General features: G+C 40.2%; 1 protein-coding gene across 1 annotated transcript in view; it reads left to right on the plus strand.

Moving 5' to 3' along the window:
- NAMPT (nicotinamide phosphoribosyltransferase) overlaps positions 1-22,864 on the plus strand; it is a gene marked incomplete in the record, with an annotated part of 586,193 nt that overhangs the window by 551,845 nt on the left and 11,484 nt on the right. The window contains 1 exon segment of the mRNA XM_044088535.1: positions 13,202-13,336. Within this exon segment, the coding sequence (XP_043944470.1) occupies positions 13,202-13,336 (135 nt within the window).

Raw genomic sequence — 22,864 nt, forward strand, 5'->3', positions numbered from 1 at the left:
AATGCTGCCCTCAATTTGTGTTTAATGTATAGTTATTCAAACAATTCTTGTGAATAAGTTTGGTCTTAGTATGTGTTTCTTTTGCAATATTGCAGCCAGTGTAATTTTTATTTGTCCTTGTTACTGGTAAAAAAATGCAAAGAGCTACACAGGGATGGTGGAATTTTTCAAGATAGGCATTATTAGTTTTAAGGAGTGCCCTATCTTGTAAAATGGTAGACTATTGAACTTTGCATAAAATGGCTGATGTCCCACTTATTTCATGGAATATAAATGGAATTGCCAATATTCAGAAAAGAAGAAAACATTTTATTTATATAACTAGATATTACCTCCATGTCATCTTTCTACAGGAAACACATTTGACAGAGGTAGAACATATTACTCTTATCACAGGTCCATTCTGTGGGGGGTATTTCTGTACTTGACTGTGGAGATGTAAAGGAGGCATAATAACCTCGAATAGTGGGACTATATCATTTCATCTGATAGATTGTAAATATGATGAGTGTATTACTGATGATAAAGGGAGTCTTTGACAGCTGTATTATTTCCTTTATAAATGTTTACGTCCCCCTGTTATTACTCCCAAAGTCTATGATGTAGCTGATTAGAGAGTGGATTTCAATCCAAGAGGGAATAGCAGTTTGGCGGGGAATTAGTATTTGTTCTGCTCATCATAGGACTTCTCTCCAGGTCCCAGAAGAGCTTTTTTGCTCATGTCTAACAAACTGTTTAATAATATACCATGTTAGATGCACATAATATTTTAGTTATTTCACATTTTTATGTATTATTGTCTCTGTTTTAAAATGTATTTGATGATAGATGCTCTCATGTTCCTTAGTAATTAGGGGTTTATGCTGAAATCCTTGATTGCAACCCCAGTATTTATTTCTGATCATGTTTATTTGAGACTGACATTTAAATTAGATAGGGCCTCTTTATCAGGCACTGGAAATTAAATCTCTCATTAAGAACACAAGTTTCCAAAGTCAATAACATGTTTGACTTTTCCCCAGGAGAATTTAAGTCCTGGGATTGCTTTAAGGGAAAGACAGCAAGTTTTCTCTGGGACTACCCTGGTGATTTTATAAGAAGTGCTTGGAAAAAATTGGAACCTTGTAGAAGGTCCTGCAGATGGCCCAGGTCTGACTAATGAGAGGTCGCTTAAAAGTGTGCAGAAGGTAAAGGAGCTTAGAGACAATAACATTCACTTAATGTATAAGGTGGATAATTTATATGGGGCCCTCAGGCTAAAAGTATTTGATTCTTCACCTGTTTGTAGTAAAATTCTTGCATTTCATTTCCATAAGCAAAAGGTAGAGAGACAGGTATCTCATGTATGTGATTCAGTAACCACAAATTTCTGCTCATCCCTAAGGGATATAATGGCAGCTTTTACCAGATTTTACCATGTTATATTTTGATGAAGCAGAGATGTCCATTCTTCACATGGAGGTGACTTACTTGAAAACTCTCCTGTTGCTAACTTACGTCTGGATAAGTCACACTCTTTGATATGTCCAATTAAGTAATATGAGGTTCTGCTTAACATAAAACAGTTCTCCACAGGTAAAACACCTGGCAAGATGGGGTCCTCTTTGATACCTGTGGTTGAGCAGAATTAGATTTTCACCCTAAACTCTGTGTTTTAGCTAACTAGCTACTCCTTAGGGGTGTATCTCCTGTCACATGGAAAAAAAGTTGTAGTGGTGGTCTTCTGTAAACCAGGCAAAGTCATGGCATCTGTGTCTTCATATAGCCCTGTTTCCATTCCATATCATGGCTTGCGTTATAAATCGATGAACTCTTAATATTTCTGAACGACTGTAAAGCACAGCTTCCTGTCTTTTCAAAGAGCTCACTAAGTATGGTTTCCTATCTGGATACAGTATAAATACTTCTGAAACCAAAGTGATAATGCTCATTATTGACCATCCATGTGCATTGTAAACAAATGTTTATTTTTAGTTGGGGAGGATATTATAACATATTTGGGTATAGAGTTACACGTGTACTTATATGCTTCATTGGAGGCTACCTGCAGTGAGATACTGAGAAAGTCCAAAGTCTGTTTCCAAAATTCTAAATCTCTATATTTAGGTATCTTGCAAAGAGTACAGACTATGCCCTGGATTTGATTACCTCTGATAGGATCTATATTAGAACACCGAACATTCAAAATTTTGAGTGTTCTAATATCGACCCGTTTTCAGCAAATGCTGAAAATATCGAAGAAATAGAAAACCAAATTTTTCCCTAGGGAAAGAATTTGGTTGTCCGTTTCTGATGCTTCGGTATTTTCAGCGCTGTAGTGGAAAGTAACAGGTCGGGGTCAGGCAAGTGTGCGATTGTGTGGACATTAGGGTTAGGGCGGGTAAGGTGAGTTAGGGTTAGGGCGCGGGTGAGGTGACTTTGCGATAGTGACGGACCTTAGGGTTTGGGTTAAGGTAAGTGGATAGTTTAGTAGTGTATGTATAGTTTAGTGTAGGGTTAGGTGTAAGAGTTTAGGTGTATGTGTGTGAATTGCTATTTGTTTGTTGTGCTTGTGTTGTGTGTATGTGTTTTGGAACAGCAAATTTTTTCCCTAGGAAAAAATTTACTGTTCTGTATGTTCGATGTTTTAAATTTTCGATTGATAGGGTTTGATATTAGAACACTTGAAATTTTGAAAGTTTGGTGTTCTAATATAGACCCCCTATGATACCATATGACTTAAAAGGTTTACATTTACCCCATCACAATTTTGTATTAAATTGAAGCCATATCTTGGGGATTTTATTTGAGCTTGGGATTAGCCTGGTGTACAATGGCAGCATCTCCCCTTTTCCCTTTCCCCTTTCCCAGAGGCAGCTTAGGACTATCTGAGTTAGAAAATTATGCATTGGCTGTCTGGCTTAAGACCTTTGGAGAATTTAGAAATAAGGACAAATAAGCTGTTCAGTGAAAGGTATTTGCCCATTATTTCGGTTGCCCAATTGTATACTTAAAAAAAAAAAATAACAAAAAAAGAAACACAACTTGGAATATATCCTAAGGTTTTGAGCTCCTTAATTACTTTAGGACAGAAGGGATTTACTAATACTGGTACTTTGAAATTGATCCTATGCTATATGTTTTTATTGGAAATTCTTCTTATTGGGAAATCTGGATAAATGTTTAAGAAACTAGAAGAATGTCAGAATTTATGATTCTGGGATCACTTGTACAATTATGTTTCTAGTATATTCTGGGAGGAGTTCAGGGATTTATACCCAAGAAATGATGACCTATTCAAAACTTATGACAAAGTTTAATGAGTACTAGCATAGGTAAACTTAAAAACAACAAAAAAGATTGAGTTGGCCAAGGTTGGTCATATGGTCAGTTGATTTCAGAAGACATGGTGCTAGCACAAAAGAGACCGTGATTATTTTGTACAAGCTAGTGATCTCCCATAAGGCAAGCAATAGTAGACAAGTACAGACTTATGTGGGGGAGAGAGAACTGAATATTCAGATAGACAGAGAGCTATGGTCCAAAGTATCAGCTTCTCATACAGATGCAACTTGATCCCGAAAGTTTGGGTGCTTTGGCTGGAAATGCCAGTTCAAATACTTTTACTAAAATTTGTAGGATGTACTCTAATTGTTGTGTCTTTCAGCTTATCCCGGTTAGGGGTCGCCACAGCGGAACTCCGGTCCACTAATGTTTGGTAGTGGATTTTTATGTGCCGAGTTACCAGCCCTGATGCACAACCTTCAACGAAGGCACGCCCATTCACGCATGCCTCCACACAGAAGACGCTGTAGCTAAGAATCGAATAGGACAGCGTCTTGCTGTGAGGCGACAACGCTACAGCAGCACCACTACCGCAGGTCGTAGGATGTACTCTAATACTCCTTTTATATCTTGGAGGTGCATCTCTAGTTCTGTGTGGAAACGGACGCACGTATTTGGGGATTGTCCTGTTTTGCATGGTTTTCAACACATACTGCAAGGTTTATGTGATCATATTTGGCCAAAATGATGATAATCACTAAAGGTGTTTTCTTGTTGGACCACCCATGCTTGCCTTTGGTTTTTACCTACACTAGATTGCGGATTTTGTTGATGTTCTTCGTGTTTCACTGTTGCAGTCATTACATTTGGATATTCTGCTGGCAGGTTGCCCTCAGTTGGCCTGATTAACAAAGTCTTGGGTCCTGCATCGGTTGCTGTCCCTTCTTCATGACATCAGGTCATCAGGGGTATAAAACATGCAGCCGATGCCATTACATCAGTCTTTCTTTCTGTGCGGTGCCCGAAGCAGAAGCAGTTCGCAAGTGCCGGTCGGCCGACTCCTGAAATTTCCATTTTCGAGTTTCAGAACCGAAGTTTTCAACTTAATGCTAAGTGCCCCGTTGGGGAAACTTTTTCTTGCTCCTTACTGATGTCAGTAAAAGTTAATAATTGCATTACTTGTGGAAAGCAAATACCTCATAAAGATTTTCATTTGCATTGTATTCCTTGCCTAGGCCCTGACCACGACGTACCTTGCTGTCGGTTTTCTGTTTTATTTAATCAGCGCACTATCTGTCGTTGGTACATTTTTGCCTCTAAATATTTCGGTTCTTGGATTAATTATCCAGAAATGTCGTCGGTTAGCTGTCCGACTACCGGCATTCCGAAAAAACTGAAAGATAAAGACAGATACTTGCCGTCGAGGTCCAAAACTGCCGACGATGCTTCTCCTTAGCCAGTCACCAGTTCACCGGTACTCAGTGAGGTGCTTTCGCAGCCCCTGATACCCACTACTTCTGATCCGCAGACCTCTACTGAGACCCATTCGGAGTCTGGTATGCCACAAGATGCTTCACCTATGGAACCCGTGGATGTCTCTACCTTGGATGGGTCCAGAGCCGCTGTGCAGGCACCGGCTTCTGAGGGTGTATTCAGGCCTACAGTCTTGCATATTAAACTGACTCCACCTTCAATTTTAAGGCCTAAATCTCAATCTGTCTAAAAAAACGATGTTCAGGCCCCAATGCCTAAAAAACAAATGATCAAAATGGCTGAAGATCTAATTACTCTAATCAGGGGTAGTTAACCCCCCCCCCCCCACTTCTAAGAGGCCTAGGGCTGTGCTTGACTGTGAATCTTCTGATCAGGACTCTGTTTCTTCTGACTCTTCTAATGATCTGGATTTGTCCATACCTACTTATGAGGATTCTGATGCAGAGGTTTCCATTCCCTCTGCTTCCCCCCCTGAGGATTTTTATTTTGGGGAAACTTTACATACCTTAAGGGAGCATTTCCACTGTGAAAGTCAGGATTTTCTGATTCAAAAAAGAGGCTTAGGGATTTCCTTCTTCTACCTCAGCATAGGCCTTTGGCTATACCTCCTGTACTAGACATTGTTGATGATGTGTTTTCGGAATCCAGTATGGCCCCTGATTCCCTGCCTCCAGCTCCTAGTAAACCTGACAGATACTACAGGGTTCCTGAGTCCCAAAGTTCCTTTTCAAAAATCCTATTGCAGATCCAGAAACCATTTCTCAGGGGCCCAAGGGCATTAAGGCTTCTACTGCTAAAAATCCTTCCCCTTCTGATAGAGACTCCAGGGTGCTGGATAGATGGGGTAAAAAGGTTTATACTTCTGCAACCTTGGCAATCAGGGTTTTAAACTACCAAATTCATATGTTAAAATATCAACAGCATATTATTGGACTGCTTAAACAAAAAATGATGATGATTTCTGACTGTGTGGAAAATAAAGATTAACAGGATTTATTGCATTCTGCTGAACAAGTTGGAAAATATACTTTGCAATGTGGCTTTGATTCTTTAGAGGCCTCCTTCAGGGCTGCTGTTATTGGGTCTGTGCTTAGAAGGCATGCTCGGCTTAAGGAGCAATCTCTGCCTGATCACGTTAAAGCAAAATTGTTGGATGCTCCTTTAAACCAGGATTGCCTGTTTGGCAATAAGGTTGAAGAAGTTCTAAAAAAGATGGAAGATAAAGCTAAATCTATGCAAACTGTAAAAGATTTCTTACAAGTGCAACCTCCAAGATTTAGTAGGCACTGGTCTACTAAGAATTGGTCCTTTCCAGCTCCTTCCAGATTCTGTCAAGCCAAACCCAGACACACCAAAAACACCAGGTTTCAGTCCCAGGGGACACTCAGAACTAAGCAATGGGGGCCTCCACTTCCAAACCTGGAAATAACAAGACACCTCCCTATGGTAAACAGTCTCAATGACTTTCCTTTAAAATTACCAAGCACTTAAGCCACCCCTTTGGGGGGAAAGATTGCTCTTTATGCAAAAAACTGGGAACGCATAACCCAGGACAAATGGGTTTTAAATATAGTATCCCAGGGATACAGATTTCATTTCCACACGTTGCCAACACCAAACGGGTGGCCAGACCTGCCCCCAAATCAGCGTGCAGATGCTCAAACACAAGTGCTTTCCCTCTTAAACACGGGGGCTATTCAACCGGTACCAGAAGAGGAAAAGGGACAAGGTTTCCATTCCAGACTTTTCAAAGTACCCAGAAAAGACAAATCATGGCGTCCAATTCTGGACCTGTAGAATAACACCTTTCTGGACATTCCAAAATCCAAGATGATGACTCTTCACCAGTTACTTCCTATGCTAGGCAAAGATGCCTGGTTGGCAACTTACCTGCACATCTCAGTCAGGTAATCTTACAGAAGATACCTACACTTCAAAGCAGGCTACTTGCATTATCAGTTCTCTGCACTGCCCTTTGGCTTGTCTACGCCCCCAGGGTATTCACAAAGTGCCTGACTCCAGTAATTGCATTTTGCAGGCAAAGAAATATTCAGATATATCCATACCTGGACGATTGTCTAATTCAGGCAGAAAACCAGGGCATTCTTCTAAATCATCTGGCATTTGTAAAAAAGGTTCTGACTTGTCTGGGGTACACCATAAACGAAAATAAATCACAACTGGTACCCTCTCAACAGTATACATTCCTGGGTGCAAGCTTGAATACAACTGTCCAGATGGCTTTCCTCACTCCAGAGAAGCAAATTCATTTGGTAACCAAGTGGCCACAAAAACCCTGCTATCTGCAAGGCAAATACTGCAAGCCTTGGGGTTCATGGCCTCCTGCATTCTTCTAATTCCATATGCAAGACTGCATATGAGGAAACTACAGTGGTACTTTAAAAGTCTATGGAGTTAACATCGTCACTGCCTGGAAACAATGATTCCTGTCATACCTTGCCTATGCCTGGAGTTCCTATGGTGGGCAGAGGCCTGCCACCAAAACAAGGGACTGCCATTCACACTACCCCCTGCCGCCCAAACCCTAACTACAGATACATCAGACTATGCATGGGGGCTCACCTGGCAGGGAAGTTCATTCAGGGCAAATGGAAGCAAATCAAATGCACCTACATATCAATCAAAAAGAAATGTTAGCTGTACAGAATGCTCTGACAGCCTTCAAGGACTACATTTTTCCAGGACAGCTAATAGTAGATGGACAACACCACAGTTATGTGGTACAGAAACAAGCAGGGGGGTACACATTCCTAGTCCCTCTGCAGACTAGCCATAGCATTGTGGAACACAGCCTTGAGCTACCAAGTGCATTTACAAGCTCAATTCCTGCCAGGAAAATTTAATACACTGGCAAACGGACTAAACAGAAAACTCATGGACCCACACGAGTGGAAACTGGAACCACAGATTTTCAACATGTTGACAAGCAAATGGGGGAGCCCAGACATACATCTGTTTGCCTCCCCCCAGAACTACCAGTTGGACAAGTTTTGCACAAGAACTCCCCACAAAAAAGTCTGGAAAGTGGATGCTCTGTCCTTCAGCTGGAAAACCTATCAGTCTACGCCTTTCCCCCTCTGCCTCTGCCCTCCAAAGTTCTGCTAAAGGTCAAACAGGACAAACCAAGAATGATTTTGATAGCTCCAGACTGGCCACGCCAACACTGGTACCCACTCCTGCGCAATGTGTCACAAATATCTCCATGGCACCTGCCTCAGACACCTTTCTTGCTGTCTCAGCAGAAGAACCAAATTCTGCATCCTCAGCTTCCAACATTGAACCTTGCAGACTGGCTAATCACTTAAATTCACCCTTAGCATCCCTCAGCAAACCTGTGATGGATTTCATCTTGGAGGCGAGAAGACCTAGTACTAGAAAATCTTATATTGACAAATGGAAAAGATTCTGTGCCTGGAACCAATCTTTAGGGATGAGCACAGCAGCGCCCAATTTACCTCAGATTTTGCAATACTTAACTGAGATGCATCACAAGGGCCTGTCTTTTTCCTCTATTAAAATCCACGCTTCAGCTATTTCAGCTCACTGTAACACAGAACCACCCCTCTTTTCTCATCCCCTGCTGAAGCAGTATCTCAGAGGGGCAAAGAACTTGAGACCACCTAGGAGAGCTCCTACCCCTGCCTGGGACCTTAACTTTGTTTTGTAGAAACTCACTCTACCTCCTTTCGTGCCAGCTGCTACTGCAGACTTAAAATTTCTTTCTTGGAAAACAGCCTTCTTTTTAGCAATCACTTCAACTAGAAGGATATCTGAATTACAGGCCCTTATGGCAGTGGAGCCTTTCATCATCTTTCATGCGGGCAGGGTATCTCTGAGGACCAATCCATCCTTCATGCCCAAGGTGGTTTCCAGTGTGGCTCTTAATCAGTCCATTGATTTGCCAACCTTCTTTCCCAGTCCACAGAACAAAGGGGAACAGATTCTGCATTCCTTGGATGTGCACAGACAACTTGGACTTTACTTGGACAGAACTAAATTTCAAAGAAAATCTGAACAATTGCTAGTAGCATTTGCCACTGGGGCAGAGGGGAAGGCTATTTCAAAATAAACCATTTCTAAATGGATAAGTCATTGCATTCATTTCTGCAATAAGCACCATGGAAAACCTATCCCCTGGGGGATCAGATCTCACTCCACCAGGGCTGCATCTACTTCTGCAGTCTTTCTCAGAGGTGTTCCTACCAGGGATATTCTAGAAGCTGCTACCTGGAGTTCTGTACATACTTTCACCAATCATTATCATTTACCAGTTTTCTCTAAATCCAGAGCTGGCTTTGCCACTGCTGTCTTGCAGGGCCTTATAGCTGGTCCTAATGCTGTATAAATTCCTCCCTCCAACCATAGCTTTGGAAATCTACCCAAATGTAATGACTGCAACAGTGAAACACGAAGAACATAGTACAGTTGTGTACACTTACCATAAATGTAGATTTTCAAGTGTATTCACTGTTGCAGTCCTGGTTACCCTCCCTCCAGCCCCCTGTTTTTCTCTGACTGTACCTCTTCTTTCTTTTACTATGCTTAAAAGACTTTTTGGTGTATTTGCTTTTGGCTGGAGGTATAGTTTTGTGTTCTTAATTTTATTTGCTCCCCATTTGGGGGGCACCTGACATCTGGGGCAAGAAAAACTGATGTAATGGCGTCAGCTGCATGTTTTATACCCCTGATGACCTGATGTCATGGAAGAAGGGACAGCAACTGATGCAGGACCCAAGACTTTGTTAATCAGGCTGACTGAGGGCAACCTGCCAGCAGATTACCCAAATGTAATGACTGCAACAGTGAATACACTCGAACATCTACCTTTATGTTAAGTGTACACAACTGTACTTTAATGTATATTGCCAAAGGGTGGAAAACAAAAGCCTATCAACATTTGTGTGTTTATCTAACTTGATGAATTAAATTGCTGTAATGGGACTGTGTGCAACTGATCCTGTTTTAGAGTCCGCTTTAGAGAAATGGACATTATAGACATCTTTTATATCAGATCATTATCTGACATTCATAACCATTCAACTTTTCTCTCAATTCACAGCTAATTATTATGTTTGTCCATGTATGTTATATGTTTTTATTTTATGTTATTTATTATGGTTTGTTAATGTTCTGATTTAGCAATAAAGTATGCATTTTTTTAAAAAAAAATAACTCTGTAAAACACAGGACATGACATGCTAGTTCCTTTAGAAAGCTGTATACCCCATATTATACACAGAGTATTCTTGTATACTTTTACATTAGTCTTACTGCAGGCAGTCTCATTCTGGGCAATACTCAATGTAAGCCTTCAATGCAGTGTCTTACCTCAGCACTGTGCAATACTCAAGCAAGCAAAGAGATCACTGTATAATAAATGTTAAAGTGAGTTTAATTTATCTGTAATATTAGGATTATCTGTCTAGACCATTATGGTGTATAGGGGTTCCCTATTTAATTTTGAAATACTGAAATCACGAATTTCATTATTTCGAAATTAAAATAGCGAAGTCTTGAAATACCGATAAACCAGAAGTGCGAAATTCAAAATCCCGAAGTACGGAGAATTTGAATTTGTGCTTCTGGTGTTGTGTGTGAATGGTAAGATGTGAGTTTGGCTATGTATTTATGTGTATGTGTGTTGGTTAGGGGCTTTAGTGTATGTCAGTGTGTGTTTTGACTGTGATGTGTGCGCGCGCAAGGGTGTGTACAATGTGTGGGAGTGAGTTACCTGTGTGTGTCTGATTGTGCAATCTCGGAGTTGGTATATAGAAGTAGGGGGTGTGGGGGGCATAGTGTAGGATATTATATTTGAGTTGGGGGGGAAGTTGTGTGTATGTGTTTGTGTGTGCTGTATCTGTAGTGTACCGTCAGGATTTTGAATTTTGCGGTTGTAGGGTTTCTGTGTTTTGTGTGTTCGGCTGTGTAATTTCGAAATACTGAAATTCGGGATTTCAGTATTTCGAAATTACATGGTGAATCCGTATATAGTAAGTAGTTATATATGTATTTATGCCTTGCTGCATTAAGTCTATGTGATACGTACACATTTGAGTCTGGAGATATGGAATTTCATTCAGTTTGTGTATTTGTGTGATTCTGAATGACAAAGTTTACTTTGACTTTGACTACTGAGTCTTCATGTCATTGTGGAGTACATTGATGAAGATTAAACTTTTCTTTGTCTTTAGTAATGTTTGGGTAGGGTATGGATTTTGGCTTTTAGTCCTTAGTTGGTGCAATCCCCCCCCCCCCCCATATTGGTTATTGATCATTATCTGGATGACAGCTAGCTGCACCTCAAGGTCTGGCTCAGGACCTCTGCTTGGTGGCTGGGGCTGCTGGAAAGCCTGAAATGTTTCGCAATATCAACGTCTAGTACTGTATGATGTCCTAGTAAACTGGTCAGCCAGTTACAGGAATCTTTGATGTTTTGAAAACCTGTGTGGTTGGGCCTCATTTTCCCTAAACTAATTTCAAGATAGTTTTCTGCTTATTGTTTTCAGTTAAGGGCACGAGTGAGGCCCAGCTCTGACTGATCAAGTATTTGTCCTGACTGAGATCACTGTTGCAGTATTCCAAACAAATGGATTATCACCACTGATGTCCAGCCAGGGTACCAAAGGTTAACCTTTCCTGGGTTGTATGTCTGGCATGTGACCACAGCTTGAAAGTGTAGAGATGTGTAGGCAGACGTATGAGCATAGATCCCCAGCCCATCTTTTCGTCAAAATGAACCGAGGCCGCGTATATCCATTGGACTGATAGTTGTTTGGTGGTTGGTACCGCAGCTTCTTAAGAAAAAAAAAAAAACAGGCAAGTGCCACATTGGTAAATGTCCCTTTACTTACCTATATCATTTTGCTGTGTCTGTACTAGATGTCAGCTTGGAGGGGAAAGTGTGAGTGCTGTAGGCAAATCCCATACAAAGATCTTCATACCCAATGTATCTTCCATCTAGGCATGAAACACAACCACAAGACCTGTTCCATTTGTCAATCCTTTGTGTCTGACATGAAGAATGTCTTCCACTAGGGGATCTTGGACTTGGACTTCATGTTCAGCAGGCTCCCCTGTCTATCTTTTGGCCTGCAGGTCTAGCACTATTGAAAATTGTCCTTAGGCTATACTACATTCCTAGTATTTTCTTTTCTGGCTTTGGGTCCCACTACCTTGATCCTACTTCTACTTAGAAGCTGGTATTGGCTTTGTGTCTGTTTTCTTCATAGGGAAAGCGAGAAGGTCCTTAACACCTTAGGGTAGGATATAATGGGGTCATTGCTGACAAGTTGACTTTTCTTGGTGGATTGACATTTGCATTCCCTTTGCCACTGGTGCATCATGTATTATTCTTTAGTGAGGGTCAAAGTGCTTGTCTTCAGGAGTAGCTGCCTCCAGAGTTTGTTGACGAATGCCATATTGCAGGCACTGACACTGCAGCTTTTGTTCTGCTGTGCTTCCCTTTTGCAAGGATTATTGTCGACTGTGATTTTATCAGCGAGATGCATGCGAAATATGCAATTCTTTAACACACAGTGTTCGGAGATTTGTTTTAGTTCAGTCCTCCCCTCCTCAGTCTCATGACTTTCTGCATGGGATTCATCTAACCCACTGTATTCATTAAGGTGGGTTCCCATTTAGGATACTTGGTATGTATCAGAATAAATATGATAGCTTTAACATTAAAGACCTTAACATCCCCTCTGTGAGCTAGCACCCCCATCTAGCCAACCTTGGTTGTTGGGAGTTTCCTGTAAATTATGCATGTATATATTAGAATATTTTGCTTTAGCAGTGAAGATGCCATCCCTTACAGAAAGGTATTTGTGTTGTGCACCGTTATGGACATGTTCCTTTGCCGAACATGGTAATATTGAAAAAATGAGGGAAAACTTTTGATAGGTTCTATGGTTTAGATCATCTCTTCTGCCAATCAGAGAGTCCTCTTCCTAGTCAAATGATGGAGTACAACCATGGTATTGCTTATTTTTTGCATGCATTTGCAGTTTGTGTAATACTACTCTACTGAACTGTATGAACACTGTGCTTTTAATGTTGTTGCTGTGTTTGTTGTATGTCTTTGTATTTTCCTGACTGTTAATGTTTTGCTACATAAACATATTTAAAGTTAATTTTCATGAATAAGGTTAATTGGTTTTCAAAATGGCACTTTGGTTATCTCTGGGTGATATATAGCTGCATGAAATGATAGACTAATGACAAGTTATCTGAAGATTTAACAGTTCATAAAGTGACAGGTTACCAAGAACTTAACTTTTGAGCCAACCATTGTCTCTGTTTCTAGTGGTCTGTTGTGCTCAGTAATGTAATTTTTACAGCTGTTTTATGTATTATATGCATTTATGTAATTTGCAGTTAGATTAATCACACCTTTTGAAATGTAAAATTACGTACTTTTCAGGTAAATGTCTTCAAAGATCCAGTTGCAGATCCAAACAAAAGATCAAAAAAGGGTCGCCTGTCATTACACACAACATCAAGTGGAGGTTATATCACTCTCGAGGAAGGCAGGGGAGATCTTGAAGAATATGGACTGGTATGTTTGTGTTCTATTTTATTATTCTGGAATTACTTTGGTGTTGAAAACAAAGCTTTGCAATGTAGTTTGAAAGCTTTATATATTTATATATAAAACCACTTATGGAACAGTTAGATATTTGATGTGTGTTATATTTTCTATACTTGTCTTCTTAACCCCCCGTAAAGGGTCCATGTTCGTGCATCGAAAAAAATTACAGCAAACAGCTAATGATGGAATGTTAAAAAGTAAACGTTTAACGTACTGAACATGCTTAACAGTGAAAAATAATTAACTTAATGGCCATAGTTGGCCCACAACAAGGAAGTACAACGATGCATAAGGTAAGCGAAGGAAACCTGTTTTTTTAATTTGGCCTGTTCCCCACTGTAGTGCGATCTTGGAGTTACTATATATAGTTGTGGGGGGCATGGGTAGCAGAGCCCTCCACCTTGTTTGGGAATGTTCGCAATGTTGGCCAGTTATGGGCATTCGATGAATTATTTTTCCCTTTAAACTTTTTTAGTAAGTTAAACTTTTGCTGTTAGCCGTTTGCTGTAATTTTTTTTCGATGAATGAACATAGACCCCCCCACCCCTACAAATCACCATGTGGTAAGCAAATTTGTTTTTTTAGAAAGAGTCTGTTTACAATAACTAACGTATGGTGATACCTACATCATAATGAAGATTGGACCATGATCCGAACTACTTTTAGACATAGCTTTTTGTAAACTAATTTCCTTTGTTTTTTGCAAGACTTTTTGTTTTTAATATACAACTCATGTTTTTAAATTTCTTTATATTTAGATTAACATAACTTTCCTATGTGTTAGATAAGTATTACATTGTATATTTCTGTATCCTGCAGCATAGAACCCTATGTACAATTTTGAAATTCTGTACTTAAGTCTGACTTTTTGCTTTTTAATATTACGTCTTTGTGATAAAAGTAATGCATTGGCTTTTATGAATTACTACATCTTAAAAACTTGTCATTTTCCTACATTGTTTTGCATGCACAAAATGGAAAAGGACTCTTCATTGGCAGACCATGTATATATCTAATGTGCTGTATGATTTTGCCCCAGTGGCCACTTGGTGGCGAAGTTTTCAGTCACCATTAAATGTTTCAGGCTTGGGCTGTTTGTTCCTTGTAATCTCTCCAGGTCCTATATTTTTAACACTATAAAAAATGTAATTTTTATTCTTGAACCTGGTCAGCCCATTCCTCACTTTCATAAGATGTGTTTTCCGTATGTTGAAATATTTTAACAATCTGTGAATATTTTCCAGTCCTGTTACATGATTTTTAAATGAGAATCACAGACACTGGCCATATTCCACTTTAGTAGTTAAGACGTACATAAATGGTTTTCATCACCTGTAATCTTTAAGGATACTAACCTCCTCTGTTACCTGATGTCTTATTCTATAATCGTTATGCAGCTTTATTTTGGGCCAGACGTCTTTTGTTATAACGTAAGCACATTAATCAAGTCTGTAGTTTTGCAGAGTCCTCACTTTAGCATGCTTGCCTAATTCAAGGTAATCTGTTGTTGTTGTTGTCTTTCGGCTTTTCCAGGTTAGGGGTCGCCACAGCGGAACTCCGGTCCACTAATGATTGGCAGTAGATTTTCACAAACGCCAAGGTGCCAGCTCGACGTTCAACGAAGCCACGCCCATCTACGCATGTCTTTCAAACGCCCACACAACTACGGGGAGGACATGCTCAAGGTAATCTGTATACAGGCAAAAAACATGGATAGTGGGGATGTCAAAGATGTAAATGCCAATCAAGTAGAGTCCAAGTACTGAGCCCCTGCATACTGCATAGTATTACCATTATTTAACTCCTAGTCAGCCAAACCCCTATACAGCATATCAACAAACAGCAGTCTGTAGTCTGGGCTATCAACAGCTGATTAAAAATCTGTGTCTGGGTGTGTACGTATGTGTGTGGGCATGGGTGTGTGTATTTATGATATTTCATCAAAATATCATAACATCAGCCATCAACATGTAATATTTGAAAGTAAAAATATTGAGAAAAAAATTTTCCCTCTCCCCACATCCCCTGCTGATTGTATATAACAACTCCAAGATTTCATTACAGTGAGCAAAGGGGTAGTGTCCCAAACCCACTATTCCAAGGTTTCACTCAAAAACAGCTTTTACAGTACTATCAGCTGATTTTTTTTATCAGCTGTACTGTCTGTTTCACAAAAATATATGTTATCAGTTTCAGCAGTAGTCTCTGTGGCTCTAGTAACTGACCACAGACTGTAATTTTCAGAATCATCCCCTGATTTATTTCTGTATGGTTACTCTGTTGGAGGATATTTTTATTTTGTGGATTTATAAATATATAATTTTTTTCGTGGAGGTTAACCTCGTGAAAAGCTTATAAATGTTAGAAAAATAGGATCCCTGTCTGGAGATCATTTGACCGTTACAGACAAAGTGATTATGAATGGAAAACACTGCCAGGTGGAAGCTTACAGTTTGAGGGAACACAATTCCAAGAGTAGGTTAGCAGGAGATTTCTAGGTAAAAGTTCTACTTTTAAAATGAGTGATGATTTTTTATGTAGCTTTTTATCTGCATATTCATTTTTATTATCAGAAGTTTCTTTTTTAAGTGTTTAAAATTGGGTATGATTTTTGTTAGATCAGCTTTGTATCAAACCTGGGGCTTCGTTAATTTGCCAAGAACACATTCATTATTTTAGTTGCTCAGGCAACATTCCTGCAGTGTTTTATTGTTTGTTAGTTGTAGGACTCCACGCAGAAATGATGTTTCTGCTTGAAATGACTTATTTTGCAGTATTACAAGATCACAAGAATTTTTTTTTATTGTTTTTAACTCTTGAGTTGCTACAACTGCTGGGTTTGAACATAAGTGTGGTGTGGGGGGAATGCTTATCACGATTCTTGCTGGCTCTTGTGTAACTGTAGGAAAATCGATGAGTAGATTTGGTAAAATGCTTTGTGTACCAGAGAGGTGTTGCATTTGTGCAGTTGCAGCCAAGCAGTGTAGTTTGAAAGTGGTTAGTTTCAGTGAGACATAGTAGACCTTTAAGGATATATAAGTTTATTTAAATTTCTTACATTCCCTGCCAAGTATTTATCATAAGGCTGCTTCTAAGAATCTGAACTTTATTGATAAATACCGTAATGAAACATGAGTGATGTAGTAGAACAGTTATCAAGAGGACTGGTGGCACAACTTGTTGGTCATCTGCTATGGTTGTTGGCTGGGGAGATTTCTGTGTGTAATGTGACGTCCCCAGTCTGGGGGAGTAATTTCTTCATCACTGACACGGGAGAAGGACATTCATTTCGAATACAAATGGCTACACTCAGTAGTTCCAGATGCAGACCTCTCTGCATCAAGCACAATTTCCCTTAAGAGCACACAGGAAACACAGCCTGGGGTATGGATTTCTCTGTCTCTCTCCAGGTCCCTAATAAGGCTCCCCATTGGCACAGCTTCGGATTTAAGTCCTCAACCAAGTGCCCAAGCCAAGTCCTCCACCACTCTATCTGAAACCAGTGCTTCATGTCCTTGCCCAAGTAGCTGACACATACACACTTTGAGATTTGATTTGCACACACACACACACACACACACGCATACACACACACACACACACGCACACACACACGCACACACACACGCACACACACACACACACACACACACACACACACACACACACACACACACACACACACACACACCTGGGAAATGCTGACAGAGGTTTACTAGCTATGCCCCCTTCTGCCCAAACTATAAGGTAGTTATCACTGCCACCAGGCACTACAAAGCCAGCTTCCAAAGGCTCTTACAAGAGTACCCAGTTATACTGAGTGAAGTCAGTATTAATACAAATGGTAATGCTGACCAAACAGCAAGGCTTCAGGAGTGGCCGCAGTTATCACCAAATAAATATATGCAAATACTCCCAAAACTTAAATATCTTTCTAAAAGGACCAGCTACAATGAGAAGTTTAAATATATTTAATAGTAAATAATAAAAGAACATGAAAATACTAAATATCTATTTACAGTAAATACCAAAGTTTCATTTGCAGGGAATATTAAAAATAATACAGCTGGAAAGATTCACACAGTTACAGGAAAACAATACATAACTGTTCTCACTATATTTTTCCTAACTGATTTGGAGAATTACTATCCCTGGTCACTAACTAGCACAAGACAAGATGGAGTGGGTGAGTGGTCCTTGTTGTCAGATCCAATACCGAATACTGAGAGAGCACTCTGCTACTAATGTCTGGCTTACAGAATGACATAACATACATCTGGCCATCTAGCTCTGTTTCCCGCACTATCCCCCATCACTAGAAGCTGCTAGGGTTTAGCACTCAATGTGTTACAGTACACACTAGACTTTTAGCTAAGTTTTATTAAAGCATCTGGAAGGCATAAAACAGTAAAACCATTCCACTCATCCTGCAGGAGCTGCAAACTATTCTGTAGCATAGACATAGAGTCTCTGGCTCCATTGAAAAGTATGGGATAACATCTTTATGGCTAAACCCATAAAGTAATTTAATTTCAAATCAATTTTAAAGTTTGAGATTAACACTTCTTCAGTATCGTCTGTTAAAACATACACATTTAAACAGTTACAGTAATGCATGTACATTTCTTTTCTTTCCAGCAGGGCATACTGTTGATACATTAACACAAGCAGCTTTAAAAATATATTTTTCAACGCAAGCATCTGTACAAATCACTTTTATACACACATAACATATAATTTTTTACAAAATTCCAGCTAGCAGTGCTGGCATATGTCTCACACCTACTGCCTCACTTCTCCTGGCATGGCTGGCAGTGCCTTCTTTCATCACATGGAGTTTGAATGTCTACATTTTTGTATACTTCACTTTCCTTATGTATCTGAAAGACATGCTGTTAGGTGAATTTGCAAACCTGTAAATTTTCTTTAGGTGTGATCATGTACATGCTTCCCCTCCAGAATTTGTTCTCCAGCCCACTGTCAAGATGGATTCTGTGGTGATCCTGTATAGGATAAAGCAGGTGCCACTGAATGAAGGACTAAATTATATCCCTTAGAATATGTTTGGGGATCGTTGGGCAAGATGACCATGATTGGCTGCCTAGACTAAGGTGATGGTTTGTTTCTGTTCACTACTATTGCTTACTGGGCATTGACAGTCTCTCTACATTTGTTAAGTTACTTGTTTATTATTTTCTTCCAGTTAGTCATTCACTGCTCATTAATATATCTGTCACTGAACTAGTGGTGCATGAATTAATCAACCAGGGAACATTAGAAAGGAGGAATATACACATTGGAACAAGCTTTGTTTTTAGATCAATCTGTTAACTTGATTTCTCTTTATGAAACAGTAAAACCTTAACCATGTCAAGACAAATTCCCATTCATTGAAGACCAAAGAAGCTACAGATGTTATTGTTGTCTGTAGGCAGTTGGTATTGTGGGATTGTAAACTTTGAAGACAGTGGTAAGATGAGGTAAAGATAATCACAGGGAGGGTATACTGTAGCTTTGATATCAAGCCTAATAGTTTTCTTTGGGGCACAGAGTCCATACAAAGTTCCATAGGAAATTTTAATAATGTGGTTGACAGAAATAAAGTCCTTGTTTCAAGATCATTTTGTTTTAATTTGTCAGATGGACATATTATTCTTGATTGTTATCTTGAAAGATGTTTTAGTGGCCTTGGTGTTGTCATCGCTTTGTGCTACTGTGAACTCCACGAGTGCCTAGTGTAGATTATAGAGATGTGAGGCTGCATGTTTGTGGATACCTGCTCACAGGTAATTTTAGCTATGGTTTTCCCTCCCATTCTGGATCTTAGTTAGAAGTGGAGGATTTTGATGATTTTGCTTTTTCAGACATTCTGAGACTAGCCAACCCCCCCACCCACCTTTCTGTCCTCCTCAGAATGACTCTTCCTTTGGGGATGCTGTCAGGCTGCATACTTCAGACTAGCTTTTTGCCCTTAATTCTCTCCCTCTAGCCACAACTTGTATAGTTTTGGGAGAAGAAGCCTAAGGATCTTTGGGGTCATTCTTTTCTGACATCTGCTACCAGTGAACACATCAGGTCAGCCTGTAGGTATCTTTATTCATCCCCCTTTTCCCCAAAAAGACTAATGCCCTTTACAAGCCCCTCTAAAGTCGGCACATCCTGTCATCAATTATCCCACTGTTGACAACTGTCTTATCTCTGCTCCTACAGAGGTGCCAGAGACCACAACATTTGGCCACCTTGCAGCCACACAGAGCCTAGAGCTTTAAAGACATGTGGCAGTATATGATGTTACTCATGTGCCACATCATGGATTAGTGCACAGAGGTATTCATGTGACCTATCCTTATTCCACGTACCAGATACAGGAAGCACTGGAGAAGCTGTAGTATCTTTCCTAATCTGAAATCAAGGAAAGACTCTTGAGTTCTTGTCATCAACCTCTTCTTTGAGATGCCATTTGATGTGCTTGCTTTTGACTGTGCAGATGCATTGCTAATGGTTACAGCCTTTCGTGTGTACCCTGAGGGAAAATTTCAGAAACAAGTTTCTGGAAACCTCCTTGGTTGTGGATAGGCTGTTCAGGACTTGGTCAGTGATCTCTTGAAGAGGAAGCAGTACCTCACCTTTATGGAGTGCCTGGATGACTCCCACTTCCCCGCATTGTTTGTCTTTTTGTATTGGATCTAATCAACTCTAGAAGATGAAGAAACCTGCTTAATATATGAGGAAGTATCATGCCATAGTTCCTCTTCTGATTACATTATCATCAGCCAGGATGTGGACTCCCCTGACATGGAGAACCACAGCAGGTTTTGGTCTTGGTTTTCAAAGGAGACATAGAAATTGTCCCAGTACAGAATGAGGGCAGGACAAGAAGTTCTGCTTCATGGCTGTTATTGGTCATGAAGGGAATGCAGGACATTTATGTATTTCTGGACCTCATTAACACCAGATAGTATGCTTGGTGCTTTCAGTTCCAGATGGTTACCCTGTAGGAAATTGTTTTTCCTATTGGTGGCTTCCTAGGCAGCATCACCACTACATACTGTGAGTACCTCTTAGCACATTTCTATCTGCAGCCACATAAAAGACTCTTCTGGTTCAGTGTGGGTGGGTAACTCTTCAGTACAGACTGCTGCTGTCATTTTAGTTTCCTTAGCACCCAGAGGCTTCAACATGTTGGCTAGCCTGGCTGAAGTCTTGCAAGGGGAGAGGGGTGGTGTCTTTGGTGTTCCTTTATCTGAATGATTGTTTTTTTCCTGTCCCTGTCTTGGGACTCATTGCAGATGGCTCTGAAGTGATCCCTTCTATGGATGCAGCCCCTAGCGACTTCACAGTAAAGAAATCATGTCCGATTGCTGTCCAGAGGAAGTCCTTCATTTATTTAAAGTTGGGCACGTTGTTGCCTTTCCTGCCATTTTAGCCTCAGCAGTCTGGGTGAGAGTACAGTACAGGGTCGAGGCTTGAATGCTGTTGTAAGAGTTGAACTTTATAGCAGCTACAGGTGCCACTTTTATACCTAAGAATAGTATCTTGCAGTGGAATAGAAAATGTTAGTTCATTCGTAGCCACCACTTGGCCACAGACATCTTGCTGGTGTTGGACCATTGCTCTTGAGCCATGGAGTGATATCTTATCCTCAGCAAACTGTTGATGGATATCTCCTTCCTAGAGCCAATCCCTTTGTGGATCTTGATAGCTGATGCTTTGCTAGTGGACTACGTAGCTCACAGTAGGCTACTAGATGTTGGAGGGAGTGTTGTCCTGTCCTAGAAATCAGGTTCTACCTCCACCAATCAAGAGTCCAGGGCACTGCCTGTTATGTCTTAGCCCTGAATATGGAAGTTGTGCTTATCTGGCATTGAACCATAGACTGGTGCTTCCATCTCTGTGGTTCATATACCAATGGAAGTGTTGAGCTCATGGCTCAGAGACCATGTCTGGTCAGAATCTTGTGGACTGGGGCAGTCTGGTGATCATATTGCCACACAGGATAATGCATTTTTTATCTTTTTCTACTCCACGCAGCTTAGCAAGGAGGGTGATAATGGTGCATGCATTCTTCTTTCACTTGACAATGGTGCATGCATTCTTATTTCACTTGACATGAGAGGTTCCTGCATGCTTTCCTTCACTTACTGTTTATTTTACTTCACATCACAGAATTCAAAGAATGTAAGACCAAAATGTATCCTTGTCACTGGTTGGTGGTTGAAGAGTGGTGGTGTTCTGGGTCCTGATGACCTAGCAGTAAAGATGATCCTCCCTGTCCTAGCCAAGGTTATCTGCTGTTGCTTCAAGGGGCAGCTATCTCCTTCATGAGATGCTGATTTCCTTGATCCACCTGAATTGTTAGTGGGAATCTCAGAGGTTATAGATGCCACTAAGAAGCTTTCACTCAGCAGGCTTGCACCACCAACTAGAATAGGTAGTCCATCTGGGTAAAGTAGTGCCTGTACCTTCCTAGTCTATCAGTTTGTAGGTGAATATGACTTCCTTTAGATACCTGGATCTTCTTTGCCTCAGTTTTTCAATTGTCAGAGGGAATCTGCCATCTCTAAGTACTATGACCTTTAGGATGGAAAAACTGTGGTCACATTAGCTAGTCAAACAGATCCTTAAAGGAATTCTGCACTTCTGCCCCTTATGAACCTGTTTCCCACTCATATGTTCAGGAACTGAACTTCCTGGTAGACAGGTTTAACCTTCCATTGTAGGGTTACCACTTGTCCTTTTTACCAGGACAGTTCATATATGGGCACTTAAAAAAATACGAAAACAGCAAATGTCTGAGATTTCAGGACAAAACAATACTTCCTAAATTTCCTATAATAGTTGCATAAGGCAACAATTTTATATTTGTAACACCTTAATATTATATAAAAGATGTGAAACCATTCATCTTGTACATGGGTGACGTTTTAATTTGGCAAAAAAAGTGAAATTCAGTTCCTTGCACTGGTTATGGATATGGTTTGTTCTCTAAAACTCACATTTACCCAAAAACTGTCCCACACTGTACATTTGAAAAGGTGGCCACCTTGCATTGTCCAAGCTTGTTGGTTTGGTGGCACTAACAGTTCTTTGTTAAAAAATGAACTCTATATCCATCACCTCTGTGAATTACATCTTGGACCTTCAAACTCTTATGTGTAGGAAAACATATCTGGTCCTTCAGAATTATTAAAACCAAATGGTAAAAAAAAGTAATAGAGACAAACCATTCAATAAAAGCTGCAAGAAAATAAGTAAGCTAAACTCTAGAGTCTTTACTGTATAACATCTTAAACCTCCTGTAGTGGAGGCCCATGGAATGTATGCACATGAACCCTTAAGGACATGTTAGTGTTTCAGCTCCATGAATTCTGAAAGTCCATGACTTTTTACCTCTTTATGGATAAATTCTGGCCATTAAAGTCAAACCCCACTAGCTGTAGACATGCCATATTTTGACCTCTGTTGGACTTTGTCAGCACCGCATAAGTGGATTAT

Source organism: Protopterus annectens, chromosome 11.part0, assembly GCF_019279795.1.
Source record: "Protopterus annectens isolate FY-2018-M chromosome 11.part0, PAN1.0, whole genome shotgun sequence".
Taxonomy (NCBI): Eukaryota; Metazoa; Chordata; order Ceratodontiformes; family Protopteridae; genus Protopterus; species Protopterus annectens.